Source organism: Haliaeetus leucocephalus, unplaced genomic scaffold (assembly GCF_000737465.1).
Source record: "Haliaeetus leucocephalus isolate CR32 unplaced genomic scaffold, Haliaeetus_leucocephalus-4.0 Scaffold495, whole genome shotgun sequence".
NCBI classification, from domain to species: domain Eukaryota; kingdom Metazoa; phylum Chordata; class Aves; order Accipitriformes; family Accipitridae; genus Haliaeetus; species Haliaeetus leucocephalus.
The window spans coordinates 7,769,092-7,785,856 of NW_010972931.1; the positions used below are offsets into that span (position 1 = coordinate 7,769,092).

General features: G+C 36.3%; 1 protein-coding gene across 2 annotated transcripts in view; it reads left to right on the forward strand.

Moving 5' to 3' along the window:
- REV1 (REV1, polymerase (DNA directed)) overlaps positions 1-16,765 on the forward strand; it is a 54,222-nt gene that overhangs the window by 31,649 nt on the left and 5,808 nt on the right. For both annotated transcript variants that reach the window (XM_010575737.1, XM_010575736.1), the window contains exons 15-22: positions 2,610-2,712; positions 6,098-6,254; positions 6,617-6,819; positions 9,433-9,666; positions 13,809-13,917; positions 15,008-15,219; positions 15,396-15,552; positions 16,443-16,545. In XM_010575737.1, the coding sequence (XP_010574039.1) occupies positions 2,610-2,712; positions 6,098-6,254; positions 6,617-6,819; positions 9,433-9,666; positions 13,809-13,917; positions 15,008-15,219; positions 15,396-15,552; positions 16,443-16,545 (1,278 nt within the window). The remainder of the gene's footprint in view (positions 1-2,609; positions 2,713-6,097; positions 6,255-6,616; positions 6,820-9,432; positions 9,667-13,808; positions 13,918-15,007; positions 15,220-15,395; positions 15,553-16,442; positions 16,546-16,765) is intronic.

Sequence of the window (16,765 nt, forward strand, 5' to 3'; positions counted from 1 at the left end):
TCTTTTAAAAGGTTTGTCTTCAAACAGTAATACATACATATGTGTATATTGTTGGTGTACATTTCTCCAGCTTGCTTAATATTGGAGCTGGTTTTCCTTTCGCAGTACTTGTAGAAGACATATTTACATCCTGCACTGTGACACGTATGCAGCAGTATTTTTATTTCTTTCAGTGACCAGCTGAGTTGAAATGTTCTGCTCCTGCAAACTGTTTCCTCTCCCTGAGCTGTGTTGAGTACTTCCCTTTTCTTGAGGGCTTTCTGCTGTTCTTTGATAGGTTGTTCGTCACATGCCAATTGTGAGAGTTGGAGTCAGTTCTCAAAAGAAAATTGCCTTTGTACTTTCAAGAAGGATAACTGATCAGTACCATTCTGCTTCAAGTCTAGAGTGCATGGGGACTAGGGCAGTATGTGCAGAATTACTTGCTGCAGAAGACTAAGAGGCCACTTTGGATTCTGAAGATTGGAGCTGGCATCAGACAGCTTGGACTGCAGTTGTCCATCTTAGTACAGACAAGTTTCTTTGTGTCAAATCTGTCTTTCGTGTTGTGTCACCAATAAGTCTGCAGAGAATTTTTTTGGTCCTGGAAGAGAAAAGACAAGCTCCAGAGTGGAGCTAAGAAAGTTGAATCTCAAAATATCAAGGTCAGAGACTGCCCCATGTTTTGGCTATTCAAGAAGGCAACCTGTTCATGTCTCTTGACAGCTTAAGAACATACTTTTAGGATTGAGGGTGTGTTGAGATAGAGCTTTATGCCTCCTTTATTGGAACTAATGCCAGACTGCTTTCTCATGAACAGGTCAATGCCTTGGACCTCATTTCTGTGGTCAGGCATGCTAATGTACATGTGCCCTGAAATTTCCTTAATTCATAAAGTCTTCATTAAGGTAAGGTGAGGGGGCACCCAAGGATGCTAAGTTGTTCACACATAGCTGAAGCAGTTCTGATGTCAGGATCTCATTTGGCAGTGTCTCTGTTTCTGCTTCTGGCTTTACTAATGAACTTGGTAACCCCAGTCAATCCAAATTATGCTATTTGATGATATAGGTGTTGTCTTTGTTAGAGCATTTCTGTTCAGTCCAGTGAAAGGCTTTTTAGCAGTAGCGGGGTAAACTCTGGAAGTTGCATCCAGGCAAATGAGTTAGAATCAGAGGAGGGTGGTGTTCCCTCAAGTGTGCTTTCCCTGTGTACAGCCCAGTTCCAGCAGTTTAGTATTATTTACTGGAGCTAAAAGTGACCAGTTTCTCTCTTCAGTTGAAGATTTTCTCTGTAGCTATAGTTCGTGACCCATTTCTTGCCCCCTTACTTCACAGGTGAATGAGTTGCTATGCTTTCTCATCCTACAGGTCAAGATTTCCTAGAATGATAATCATAGTCCTACAAAGGATTCAGACTCACAGACACACCTAAAATCAAATTCAACTTCTGAGATGTTAATGGTATTTCTACTGCATCATTGATATCAAGTCCTGATAGTACAGCATAGACCTTTGTAAAATACTCTTCTGAAATCATGTGTACCTTTAAACCCATCCTGCATTTCTCCCTGATATTTTGCATAGTTGCATCTTTATGGTGATACTGATCTCCTTTTTCTTAAAAATGTTAATGTGTAGGACTCAGGGAGGTCTTCATGCCATTCACAGCAGAAAGGTTTTTCCTTTCCATATTGGCAGAACCAAACCTTTCTGGATATAGCTTGGCTGTTCACGGTGGTTTCTGACAGATTCAAAAGTAGAGCAAAATTTAAGGAGACACCATCAAAGTATTTAGTAAGTTGTCAGCATGGCACACTGTCAAAACACCAAGGTGGAATTTCCATTTGTCCATAGAGCCCACTCCATCAGAGTTAAAACTGCGTTGGTTACCTCAGTGAGAAGACTTTACATCACTCCCATACATTTGATTAGCCACCTGAAATTCTGTCCTTATCTGTCTCAAATGTTAGGCCGTTAGAGAATCCAGAACTACCAAGCACTACTACTGCCCTACTAAGCTCTCAGGTGGCAATTTGTAAAACTCATAACCAGGTAATTTAGTGAGAGTTGTTGCAGAAAATTGCCCACAGTGTAAGATGTGTATTTGGAATGTTGTTTAAAGCTACTTACCATTAATTCCAGTTCTTTGTAATCCACATGCACATGCCTATATCTGCTTCTCCCTCAAGAGTTCCTTCTGAAACTCATGCTTTAGACATTTGACAATTGACAACTGAAATAATACTGAGCAAACTCGTATGAACCAAGCTTGAGTGAAGGATAGTGCATGAGTGCATTTCTGTGAGTACTGTAAAGTGCAACATTTTTGTCTGGCTTCAATAGGTGGCATGTATATAAATATATATAGTATTTGACAATTTAATGTGTGGACTGCACACTGAGAATGTTCAATTAGTAAGTAATCTGCTTTTTTTTCTGTAGAACATGCTTAGTTCTAATTACCTTTGAAAAGAAACCACAGAACAAAAAAACAGTGTTCAGTTTCTGTATGCCAAGAAATTATGATCTGTCTTTCTTTGAGGTCCTCTCTGGAATAATTACAGAATTGTTGCTGTCTTTAGGATTTGTGAAACAGTTTCCTTTTTAACCATACTTTTTTATTCTTTGTAGGACTGTGACTCTAGACCATGCAACAGACAGTGCAAAAGTAATTGGAAAAGAAACTCTAAACATGTTTCACACAATGAAACTGAACATATCAGATATGCGAGGGGTGAGTTAATGGGAAAACTGAAATTTATTCTCTTTTATCAACCTTCTTTGTTGTCTTTCATAAATTTTCAGTTCTCCAGGGTAGACATTAACCAAACTTAAGCAAAAGTGTGGATAATTGTAGTGGTTTAACCTCAGCCAGCAACTAAGCACCACGCAGCTGCTCACTCACTTCCCCACCACCGAGTGGGATGGGGGAGAGAATTGAGAAAAAGAAGTAAAACTCACGGGTTGCGATAAGAACGGTTTAATAGAACAGAAAAGAAGAAACTAATAATGATAATGATAACACTAATAAAATTACAACAGTAGTAATAAAAGGATTGGAATATACAAGTGATGCACAATGCAATTGCTCACCACCCGCTGATTGACATCCAGTTAGTCCCTGAGTGGCGATCCCCCCCACCCCCACTCCCTCCAGTTTATATACTGGGCATGACTTCACATGGTATGGAATACCCCTTTGGCCACTTTGGGTCAGCTGCCCTGGCTGTGTGCCCTCCCAACTTCTTGTGCCCCTCCAGCCTTCTTGCTGGCTGGGCATGAGAAGCTGAAAAATCCTTGACTTTAGACTAAACATTACTTAGCAACAACTGAAAACATCAGTGTTACCAACATTCTTCTCATACCTAACTCAAAAACATAGCACTGTACCAGCTACTAGGAAGACAATTAACTCTATCCCAGCTGAAACCAGGACAATAATACAAGGCTTACGTAAGTTAGGCTATGCAATCATATTACGTTTTGTATGTTTACCTTTGAAAAACATGGTTACGAAGCCATAAATGCAAAAAAACCCCCATTTTATTGTGGTATGGATTAATCCACACCTTAAAACAGCCTGAGATAACAAAGTTAGACTGTATCTTCTACAATTCTGTTAGCACATGTAAACTTTATTTTGTCTTAGAATTTTCTGTAAACTTCTGCACAGGTATTAATGAAGTAACTAATATAAATACTGCTTGTAATGCCAATCAGAGATACAGATCAGAGGAGCTTTTGCCCTAGACTGGAAGTCTTGGGGCCAGGAAAGTTAACCAACCCATGGTTTGGCCTTTGTTTGAAGGTGAATTGCTGGCTGTTTTGAATTGTGGTTTATTTTAGAACACCCTTGCTCATCTCAGTTGTTTTGTCATAGTAATGTGAACCCATGATAAGACTATTTTGGCATCAGCCATTTGTCAAAACGGAGCACAGAGGTTTTCTAAAACAAACCTGCATTTATTGGTCATCTGGATGTAGAAGTAGAGTTTTGATTCACAATGTTGCCTTGCAAAGTCAGCTCCATGGCTTGGGTTTCTTCTTGGAGTTGAGGAAATATTTATCATCCTCTCCCTGTCTTTTTCTAGTTTCTTGTCTGTCTCCTTTGCTGTCTTTCTTGACTTCTTACCTTGTTCTGTTTCACTTGATTTCTGTAGCCCTTGTTTTAGAGGATTCTTCTTTAAAGTTAGCATCTTGTGGGTGTTTGTCGTGGTTTAACCCAGGCCAGCCACTCACTCACTCCTCCCGACTCCCAGTGGGATGGGGAGGTGAATCAGAAAAAAAAGTAAAACTCGTGGGTTGAGATAAGAACCATTTAATAACTAAAGTAGAAAAAAATATAATACTAACAATAATGAAATATAATAATAATAATTGTAATGAAAATGAACGTAACCAAAAAGAAAAAAAAAACAAAACAAAACAAGAAAAGACAAGTCATGCACAATGCAATTGCTTACTCGCTGACCATGCCCAAGCTGCGATCTGCCCCTCCTGGCCAACTCCCCCCAGCTTATCTACTGAGCATGACGTGCTATGGTATGGAATATCCCTTTGGCTAGTTCGGATCAGCTGTCCTGGCCAGGCTCCCTCCCAGCTTCTTGTGCACCTGATTGCTGACAGAGCATAGGAAACTGGAAAATCCTTAGTTTAGAGTAAGTGCTACTTAGCAACAACTGAAACATCAGCGTGTTACCAACTTTATTCTCACACTAAATCCAAAACACACTGTTCAAGCTAATAAGAAAAAAATTAGCTCTATTGCAGCCGAAACTAGGATGGTGTTGCACATGTTGTTTAGCAAGACAATGTACTACTTGTGAGCAGATGGCTCTGTTCCATTCTGGAGAGGCCATTCAGTTCTAGATGATATAATAAAGTGCAGCTATATCCAAGGTCCCTTAGTGGTATTCCTTTGAACTGACTTCAGACACCTCCAATGTATATGTCTATATTGGAGTTACTCCCCTTAAGCTTTGCTTATACATGAGGTGAGTCATGCTTTAAAGTGTCCTTTTTCTCTCAATATCTAGAAAAGGTCCTAAAATGATACCCTTAGCTGTTCGTGCCCACACTTGGTCAAGTGAATCTACTCACTTGTCCCATAGACTTCACATAACACTTTAGCTCAAACGCTTGTCCTAAAAGGCAAAAAAAATCAAGGCAAAGTTGTCATGCAGCACAGCAAACACAGTATTGCAAAGGCTTCTTTTAAATTCTAGAACTCAAATCTAGAAATATTTCAAAGCAAAAAGATACAAGTGCAAAGAAGAGCTTTTTACAACAATGTTTCAATATCCCATTAATTGCAACTAAGAAAGTATTAACAAGCAAAATCCTTGCTATGTAATTAAGAGGAAGACATTGTGGAAATACATACACTAGCTCCTTCATGCTTTCTGAGACCTATATACAATTTTTTTTAAGTTCTGGGGTTTTTTCTCAATAATTATTGAGGATTAGCAGTAAACTTGCAAAATGTACCAGTGCATTTTTAGATGAACACAGTTTTTGAACCCCTGTTGATTTGGTATTTAAAAGTTAATGAAAAGTGAGGATGTCTTTCACAATGAGGAACACCTCATCTGATAAAGACTACTTTCACCAAAGTACTTTCATCCATTGAGACTTTGCGAGAACCATGTCTAGCAGTGAAACAACATTATTTTTCTCATTAGTAGACTGAAGTGATAGATTTAGTATAGATTTTCCTCAGGAAAAACATTCCTTTCTTGTACAGGTAGCCAGATTTAATACTAATCACTTCCTGGTCAGTACTTCTATATCAGTGTCTGAGAAATTTAATAACAAATGCCTTGTTTCATGATCCTGTTGACAGCACTTTTCTATATCGGAGAAGTTAAGATGGTATTGTCTTTGTAATTTCTTAGTTGTTGGATTGCAGTGGATAGTCCTGGGATTTGCTTGGGATGTTTTATGGAGCTATTTATGTGTATTTCAACATACTTTTATTCATTCTCTCCCCCACCCACAACAGGCAGCCAATTTCAGGGAAGGCAATGCTATTATGAAAGAATTACAGAAATTTTGTGTTGTGGTTTTTGTTTTTTTTTTTTAAACTTCATTGAATGAATGTATTAATGTTTTGGATTTAGGTTGGAATTCAGGTACAGCAGTTAGTTCCCATCAGTAAAACCACTTCGGCTCACTCAGCAGTACAATCTGGACACTTACCTGGTGGATCGCATTCAGTTATTGATCTTTTTCATGTTCAGAAAGCAAAAAAGTGCTCAGACGAAGAACATAAGGAAGGTCAGTAAGCTTTGTACTTTGCATGTGTGATAATGATCAGTTCTGAAGGGATCCAACATCGATTACCTTTTGGAATACTTATTCAATATTATACCAGTACAAATTAGTTAACTCTCTGAGAGCAGGTTTTGCTGCTGCAAATAAAAATGGTACAAATAAAACTTCGTATAGGATCGTTCCAATCTTTTTTGAAAGTTAATAGTAACAAAGGATTCTTTGAAATAGAAAGTATTGTAATTATGCTATATATTGCATAAACTATTTAGCAAAGAAAACTGGAAATTAGCTTCACTATATCTTGAATCTTCAGAGTATTTTTAACTATTAGATGATCTTTCTGTATTTTGTTTTCATATGTGTAGTATTTGTGGCTGCTATGGACCTTGAAATATCTTCTGATTCAAGAACTTGCACTTTTCTTCCATCTCGTGGTACCCATCTCACATCTGGTGTCAATTCTAATGTTAACAACACTGAGTCTGCTGTCAAATGGAATGGCGTGCATTCTCCTATCAGTGTAAAATCCAGGCTTAATTTGAGTATTGAGGTTCCGTCTGCTTCCCAGGTAAAACCTGAGAATATAGAACATCTGCAAATATACTGTAATAACTTGAGGTTGTTTATCTTATTTGGATAGAGCAAAAAAGTTACATTACACTTTTTTAAAATAGAAAGAGCTCTAGTAGAGTATGATGCACAGTAAGAAACTGTTATTGATGCAAAACTATTTTGCCTTAATAAAAGGATTTTTTAAAAGCAGTCATTTATAGGCTAACTCAAAAAAGATTCTGTTTATTCAAAGGAAAGAAATTTAGTTTTCCAGTATCCTTTTTCCCTTCCCATCACTTGCAAAAGGATTGCAATGGAACAGGAATGGAAAAGATGCCGAGGATGAAATATTAAAAAACATGGCCTTCCACCTTTCACAAACAAAGCCTAGTGCCTAATTATAAAAAACAAGCAATAAGCTTTAGGAAAACTTCCATCAGAGAAATTAGACACATTCTATAGTTAATGCTCAATGTTTATGTGATTATGCTATAACGCAGATTTGTAAATTCCCTTTTCTTATGTTAGCTCTTAAAAATTATTTCTGATTAGCTTACTCACTGATGAGTGGCTCAAGAATTTTGACAAGTACTTTGTGTCATTTTCATGAAGACAGAACTTTTAAATGTTTTCCATCCGTCTTTATAGCAGCAATATTCTTTGGCACAGATGCCAATAAATGATAATCAGGTAGTCTTCTCTACATAATTTCTTAAAGTCATGTATTCTATATCAGTCTTTAAATTACAGTATAAATCTGTCTTCAAGCTTTACTCAGTGAGAAGGAACTGAACACCAACTAGTCTTACACTACCTCATATACTTTTACAATGGCTGTGCTCTAAGTTTCTGCCTAAAAGAATGTCAAACCTGTATTTAGATTTAATTATCCATCTTCTTGTGTTTTTTTCAAATTTACTTCAAATAATATTGAAGTGAAGATGCACACTTAACATTTGTACAGGGTCTCACCTTTTAGATGAGAGGAGGAAAATCTTAATATAAGTAAAATATTTCTGTGGGGTTTGGGCAAGGGTATTGTGTGTTTTAACAAAGGAAGAGCCTCCTTATTTCCACCCCACATGTTATTCAAGCAGACATCTGTTAGAAGGGTCTGCTATGAGCAAGCTGCACTGAATTCTGTAGGTATTTTAGGTATAAGCAGATTTACATGCTCTTCTGTAAAAATCTGTAATTTTAATTTCTGTAATTTAAATCTGTAAAAGCATTTGTTGGTGTTCTGTTAACAGCTTTCCCAAATATTTATACATTTTTAGAAGTACATTATGCTTTTGGCAGAAAACTTTTTTCTATGATGCAATACCCAAGCTAGCTCAGGATCTGAAAGCAACTTGGCTGGACAATATGAAGCTCCATACACTCAGATTCTTCTATAGGAGGAATATGTATGAACAAGCAAAAAATGCACTAGCTGTGCAGTAGAGTTCCTAAAGCCTTGGTGGCATTACAGCACAATATGCTCATCTTTCCTTCTGCTTTATAACCATATTACAATATGGAATATAATATGGAACTCAGTACAAGAAAGGAGTGGTGAGAGTTAGTCGCATAGTGCTGTTTGCCTACTGTGTGCTAGGAAAGCAACAGCAAGATATTTTACACTCAGGATTTCCAGAAAATGTTTATAGAGGTATGTATGTATGTAGCAAATTTGGAAAGAGGGAACACAAACAGAATGTAGAAGAATAACTGAAGGGATTAGTAGTACAGACAGCTTTCGTCAAAACCTCTTAGTTTACCATAAGCCAAGTAGCTTTTCATAGATATTTGTAGTTCTTCTGTGTAAATCCAGAATCTGGTCATAAACTCCACATTTTCTTCTTAAAGGTAAAAGATAAAGTTTTCTAACACTGCTATGGAGTCTTATTTAGCAGAACTTACAGGCAAACATTAGCATTTATCTACATTGTTGTACTCAAATTTTACTTGTGAGAAAAATGATGCTGTACATCTGCTTGTCGGTTATATTCATTCTGTCACTTGTGCAGCTGTCATTGTATACAGCAACTTTTAGGCACCAAGGGGTCATTTCAGTTGTTTCAAGTCCATAATTGATGGTAAGTAGCAATTAACAGCAAGCAAAAATTTGAATCTAAAGCTTATTTCATTATCAAAATCTATGATAAGAGTCTTGACAGTATGCAAACATACGTAATATCATTAAAGTAAATTAGTAACATGTATCCTAGAACTATATAAAGAAAGAAATTAATTGCTTACTGCTTTGTACCAATTTAGTATTCATATCAACACATTGCCTATATAATTTGAATTCAGAATTTGGGTTTTCTTTTCACTGCGTAGTTGTGAAAAACTTTTCACTACGTAGTTGTTGAAAACCTTATATATGATTTGTGATGAGAACACTGAACATTGTGAAAAGATAAAACTGAGCATTCATATTTACTGAACTACTTAGTCTTAAATGATATTTTTACATTTTGCTGCTGCAGAGTGTAACTGTCAGATTCCTAAGTATGTTTGCATACACAGATTGAAATTATTTTTTTAAAAAAAACAATTCAAGAACTGTAGAACTAATTTTTTACTAAAATTAATTCTTTTATCTATTCCTCAGAAAAATCTAAAAGCTTTTATATATTTGTAGCTAGATAAGTCTGTGCTAGAAGCTCTGCCGCCTGATCTCCGAGAACAAGTAGAGCAAATATACAGTCTTCAGCAAGGAGAGAGTTACGGAGATAGCAAAAAAGAGCCAATAAATGGATGTAACACTGCACTTCTGTCACAACCAGTTGGAACAGTGCTTTTACAAATACCAGAGCTCCAAGAACCAAATACAAATACGGGAATTAATGTAATAGCCTTGCCAGCTTTCTCACAGGTAGGATGTTTGCAGAGTACCAATAAACATCAACTTTCCACCCATAGGAAGAGTTAACAGTTTTTTCTTGAGACAGGATTAACTAGAATCTTTGACTTCCCAAAATTATTTATGGTCCTTTAATATCTTTAAAAAGTCTGCTTTCAAACATTAGTTAATCTACCACAAGCATAGTGTGATAGTATTTGTTAAAGATTTGTAGTCATCAGTATGCCTATGTTTTTGCTGTTGTTTAATGTAAAACCTCCTCATTTATACTTTGCTTTGCAATCTAGTGTGTAAGTAGCCTTTTTTTCTGCATTGCAGCTGAGTTACACTGCACCATAAGTCTGAAGCAGTCCTAAAATCTTAGCCTAGCTAGTCACAGGAGATAGCAATACTCTGTTTAAGTGGATGTTTTGATGGTGTAAAGCCAACCTCCTAGCTTCTGTAGATGCAACTGTTTATATTACATTCCCGGGAGAAAGGCAGGCATGGCTAAAGATTGTGCATATCTCCATAATTGCTAAGTGAGCTCATGTACAGCATGTCCAGGATGTGGAAAGTTGTTTCTCAAAATAGGGGCCTGAACTGGGGAGTAGGTAGCAGTAATGATGCTTCTAATGATATTCCACCCTTCAATCCAAGATGGTGCTGAACAAATGTACAGTAATAAAAAATCAAAGATTGGGTTACCCAGAAATACAGTATCTTGCATATGCATCATTTAAAATAGAGCAGTATTTTTATTTTTCTATTTGCTGTGCCATTGCTCCACCGCTGTTCTCAAACAAAGTGATATCACCTAATTGGATTTATAGACAGATATTTGTTGCTGTTTCTAAGGTGTAATGCTGCTTAGCTGACAAAGAATCCAGATAAAATTAGATAAAAATTCCTGACCTGTTTTCAGTAAACAGTAGTTAATGCATAATTGTTATTTAGATGTGTAGTCTATTCGACTACTAAAATTTCTTCACCTTGATTCAAGTTCATTGGTTCAAAACAGCTGTGTCACTTTTTATTCCTGAACTGCAAAGTTGGATTTCCTCTATGGAAATATTGTGTGAATAGTATATGAAATCTCCCTAGCCCAGCTGTTTGAAATTACATAGTTATATTCATTCATAGGTAAGTTGATCTTCGACTTGTGTGTTAAATTATGCTGTGTTTTAAAGTACACCCCTCCCCACTTGTTTACCACTCAGTACTGTTTTTCAGGGTAAATCTTAACTGTACAGGGTTTTCTGTAAAAATTACATTTAGTTTGTGTTTATGCCTTATCTGTCTATTAATTAGGTAGTTGAGAATTGATTGTTGTTTTGTTATAACAGCATTACTTCTTGAAGTTGTCTTGGAAATACCTAATTTACACACTCAAATGCACTGGTTTTCCTGTCTCTATCTCCTCATGCATTTTGTGACTGTTTTACTTGATCCAAAAATGTCAGCTTAGCAGAGCAGTCTTTTTGTTTGAAGATGTAGTTCAAGAAGAATTGGCTACTTCCTATTTATGTATCAGGGATATTCATACTATCTATTTTAGAATGGCTTATGCTCGTACTCCAGATTTTCTCCTGAAAACCATTCAGCTTTCTTTATTGGCAAAAGAGAGCTAAGATTTACAATTTTCATTTCTGAGTTAGGTCGAAGTTTAATACCTAGAATAATATGGTTGAATAGCTTCCTTAAGCTTGGTGAAAAAAATGCTAAAACCAGTTCATTAGAATGGGAGGATTTTTTTCTGTGTTAGAATCAAACATGAACTTAATTCAAAAATACCATCTTTGTCTAAATACAGTTTGACACCTTTTTTTTATTGTTAAAGTCTTTGTGGGAGTGTATATTGTATGAATGCACACAAACATTTAAGATTACTTTCTTTCAAATGATGCAGTTAACTAAGTACTAATAGGTTTCAGGTACAGAAATATTGCAAGCCACTCCAGATTGAGTATTTTAGCTACATCAACTCAGCAAATGTAAATGCTGCCGTGCCATCTTTTTGTAGCTTAATTAGGTCTGTTTTTCAACCCTTCATTCCTTTTGTCTGAACTGTGTTTTTATGACCAGGTGCCAAGTTAATTGGCTGATAGTGATTTATTCATTAGAAAACATGTGGAAAATGTCCTTTCTTGGGCAAGGTTCTCCCATAAAAAGAATCCAGACAGGTTGCATTCATTTCCATCAGCTGCTGAAGTAATCTTAAAATTTAGAAGAGCTATGTATCTCTGTAGCAGCTGAATACTGTAAAAGCATAGAATGCTGGAAGAAAAGATTACAGATGCTTAGAAATTAATGACATTTCTAAGTGGAGTTAATTACTGGTGGCAAATTTACACCTTGTCCTTACATTGTCTTAATATGGTATAGATTCCTTCTAAGGAAATTTATACAGCACACAAAAATACTGATAGCTGTATGCTGAGGTAATGCATGAGTTTATAAAATCAAAGTTCTCCGTAATGTGAATGTGATACAGCTATGTGAAGGCTATGTTAAGACAATCTGGCTGTACAGTAAATTACCTGAAACTCCAATTAATTAGAATTCATATGAATTTGACTGATGGCTCTTCTAACTGAATTTTTACATGTTAACACTTTCAGAGGGCAATGATAGGGGGAATAACAAAAACACATCCAGTTCCCTGTACTGCATTATTTCTGCATGAATTATTAAGTGGTGCACAAAAAACAGTGTTAATTCAGAGCCTCCCAAATTCCTGACTCTCAAATGCTTAACCAGAGTAGACTAACCTTTTTAAAATAGTTTTAGAAAATAAAATCTATATTTCAAAAATAACTTAAGCCTCTGTACTTAATTGGCTACATTCCACTACAATGCTTTGTTCCGTGCAATGTATGCAGTAATTGAGGTCAGAGTTGTTCCCATTTCCTCTTTTAATTAGCGCGTATTTTGCATGGTGAAAAATTTGTGTTGGCACATGGAGTTCTAAAAATGGAAAAAATGTGCTAAATTGATGAGTTTTACCTGTGGGAGCATGTTCATGTTTATTATCTATATAATTTAGACATCATACGTGTAGATATCACAGCCTACCTTCCTGACATAACATACATATTTTGGTTTAAAAAAAAGATCAAATCTCTATTGAAAATCAGAGGTAACTTTTAATATATATGCATACTGCCGTATAATAAATACAGTATCTCAGATAATGGTAGAAACTGTATTGTACCCTTAGAATAGTAATAGTAGTTTTGAATAATTTTGTTGTTGTTGTTTGTGCACATCTCTGAATTTTACCACTGAAATTAAGGGCACTCTCCCACTGGGCAGATTTAATCCTCTAAATGATAGGTTTGCGGTTTTGAATTAGATTTTGCAGTTTATGAGCTGCAAACACTGTCCAATAATATTGGGAAACTCAGAATACGAGACTAGTCTGTCACTAATTTGCTACTTCAGATACACAGTAAGGGAAGATAACTGGTAGATAATACATGAAATTTTATTTTGTCCATATGAGTGTATATGGCAATTGGCAACAAATGATTTCGTGTCTAGAATTCAAGCCCCTAGGACAGTTGGAAAGGACTGCGTTTTCATCAGTCAAACAAGGGGTGGACAACTGTGGGAGAAAGAAATGAAACCCTTTTGCGTTGGTTCAAAATACAAGGTAGCTGGACTTGTGTTTCCTGTCCCTAAAGAAGCAAGACTATTTCCAAGGATATTTTGTTTGAGGACTGTAGCAGCTTCTAGGAAATAGAAGTATCAAAAGAAAAGGAGGAACAAAAGTCTGATTGTCACAGTGTTTGAGTTTGGAAATTTGAAGGGAGCGTTCTCTGAGTTAGGCTTAATTGTGCTGTTATTATAGCTGTACTGTATATCAGTAGGTGAATAAAGATAGTGGTCAATAAAGTAGGTGAATAAAGACGGTTAGTGTATTATAGGCCCATAAATACTAATTTTATAAAATAATAAATGTAGAGTAATGTTAAATGGAAAATTTTATGGTTTTTAACAAGCTAAACTACATGAAGATGATGTACAACATATTTTACAGCATTTCAGTTATATCTCATTTATTTTTGCTTGGCATAAAATGTCAATACCTTTCTCATGTGAGTGATCTGGAGGAAAGCAAGCAGTGTTGCTCACTAGTAAAATAATCAAATGAATCTTTTGTTACTGTTCAGGTGGACCCTGAGGTTTTTGCTGCGCTACCTGCTGAGTTGCAAGCAGAGCTGAAAGATGCATATGATCAAAGGCAAAAGCAATCAGAGCAGCAACCTGCTAACACTTGTGGTGAGTATATATAGTTGTACAGTAGTTTTGCATAGGAGTTGTTTACTATTCAAAGAGAGTTATGCAACTCTAAATAACAAACTGGAAAATTTAACTAAAGCTTCTGTGAAGATGCTGTGAAGATGTCGAGTTTCTATATTTATTTTTGACAGACTGTCAATTACAACCAGCTGTGGTCTCATTTTGCAAGCAGATGCCGAGCTTTACTTAAATGGGTAATTAATTCAATTCATGGGGACCATGGCACTCAACTTACCCATGTCCATATGTTTGCAGAATGGAATCTAAACTTGATATGTCTTGTGATTTAAAGTATTGCATCTTCAGTACCTAAGTTAGTTAAACTATGTTCAGACAGCATTCTCGTGGTTCCCTGAAACCCATAGCACTGGTATGGGTTTCAGGCAACTAGAGATATGATACATCTCACCATATGTCTGATAGCCAGATGGTTTTACTCTGAGCTGATCACCCAGGTCTCCTTTTTATAATCAGTAGAAAGAAGTAAGATTAATTCCCTGTGAACATGCTTTCTCATAAAATAGGTTGGAAATGTCGTGTTCACTGCCAGTTAAATACTGCGTTATTATAATCAAACCTTGATTTCATAGTCAGTGGACTAATGCAGATATGTTAGTATGATGGAATGAGAGCAATTTCCTTGGTAGACTACAATAAAAGCAGTTTGGGGGGGGGGGGGGGGGGGTAGCTGCTGGTTTTGCTGATACCCGCTAAGGCTTCCCACCAGTGGTTATCTAGGTGGGACGGTGCTCTGACTGAGGCGAAGCAATTTGTCCAGTAGGCTTCAGATTTCACCAGCTGCTCATACTCAAGCACTGAAATGCTCGATATTAAAAGGCTTGTGAATAGTAGTTGAGTATCCTCTGAGTACACTAATGTCTAGCAGTGCTTTTCAAATACTTAAAACATTGCCCATATCTGGAATGGCATGTGCGTGTTAAAGACGCATTATCTAGGTTATGTTCTCCCAATTGATCCATAGATTTTTATGGAAGATAGAGTCCCCCTTTCAATGGAAAAGTATTAAATTTTAGATGTATCAACCACTGACTATTCCTGTGTTTTTCAGTGTCAAAAAATCCTTTCCTACACCTGAAGCATGCAACAATGAAAAATAAGAAAAAAATCAGGAAAAAAAATCCAGTCAGTCCTGTAAAAAAGATTCAGAGTCCTTTGAAAAACAAATTCGTTGGTAGCCCAGCAAAAAACATGCTGTCTACATCTGGAAGCCCACAGAAGCTAATAGATGGTTTCTTGAAACAAGAAGAAACAGCTGCTCAGGTAATTTTAACACTAACAGCTTTCAGTAAAGCTATGTCTGTTTCTTTAGACAGTCCATGTTCACAAATGCAGCTTGTTTTCTTTACTGGATTCTTTACTAGGCACTTATCTATGTATATATATGGTGTTACCATATTTGTCAGACTGAGCATTTTCAACTTTTATGTTTGGAACAGCCAGAAGCAGTTCCGTCAACTTCAGATTCTTCAGGCCCATCAGCTCTACAGACTGAACAGCCTGGTTCATTTAGGCCACAAGCACCCAACTTAGCTGGAGCTGTTGAATTCAATGATGTAAAGACGTTGTTGAAAGAATGGATTACAACTATTTCAGGTATGGGATGTCATGCTAGTGGTGTTCTTGCATGTATCACAAGGAAAACTTTCTTTTTTAGTAGGCTTTTTGTACTTTCTTCCTTCTTCCTTCACTCATCCTTTCAGTGGTTACTTTTCACAATAATCTTGAAGTCTCACTGCCTTGCAATCTTGGAGTAACTTGATTCTTCCTACTTGGTTGTTATTCTGTGTTTTTGCCAGCTCCTGTTTCTTGCTTAACAGGATGAAAATCTACCTGCTCTCTCTTCAACCCATTTGTCAGGCCCTTGTCTTATGCCTTGATGTTACTTGTGGGGGAGGTTTTCTTATTTTGTCCAACGCATTACAACCACTAGGATGAAAACTATTGAAAGGGAATTCCTGTTTTATGAAGATGTCATTTTAGAGGCAAAGGAATGTGGGGGTTTTTTTTTTCAAAATAACTGCTAGAAAGAATTCTGGAATAAAGTGCAAAAGTGTAACACCATTGCTAAACTGTGATTTTAATTTTAACATGTCAAACAATTAGCCACGGTTTAATATCTTGGGAAATCTGACCTGCAAGATCCTTTGTACCCTGGACGTTGCTATTCTCCTAAGAGTTTCTAAACAGCCATTCCATTCTAAATCCCTATTTCTTTTCCTTTTGGTTAATATTAGCTTGGCTGTCATTTGTTCTTACTGAAGAAAAAGAAGAGGTCTATGAGACAGATATTTCAGGACCTTGCAGCCCTTTTATGTACACAAATTCTGATGTTGGGGGGAGGTGTGGGAATACAGCAATTGTCACATTGGCCCCTGATGCACTAACACTGCAGAATTTCTTTCTATTATATTCAAATTGTTCTATGATTGTATTCTAAGTATACTTAGAGAAAAGTTCTCTTTTTTTTTTTTTTTTTATTACAGATCCTATGGAAGAAGACATTCTACAGGTTGTAAAGTATTGTACTGATCTGATAGAAGAAAAAGATTTGGAAAAGTTAGATCTGGTTGTTAAGTACATGAAAAGGTAGCTTAATTGCTAGTATTTGTGACATTTGGACTATTTTTGTTAGAATTTACGCACTAGATGCTTCAATGTGAGGCCACAAGCCCATTAGACATTCCACTGATAAGTGTAAATATTTTAAGCTTAAATTTTATTCAAAAACAGGGTGGGGGGAGAAGTTGGGCTGGTAAAATAGGTAATTTGTGAAAAATTAAGAGTAGCATTTCATAGTATTTGCTAC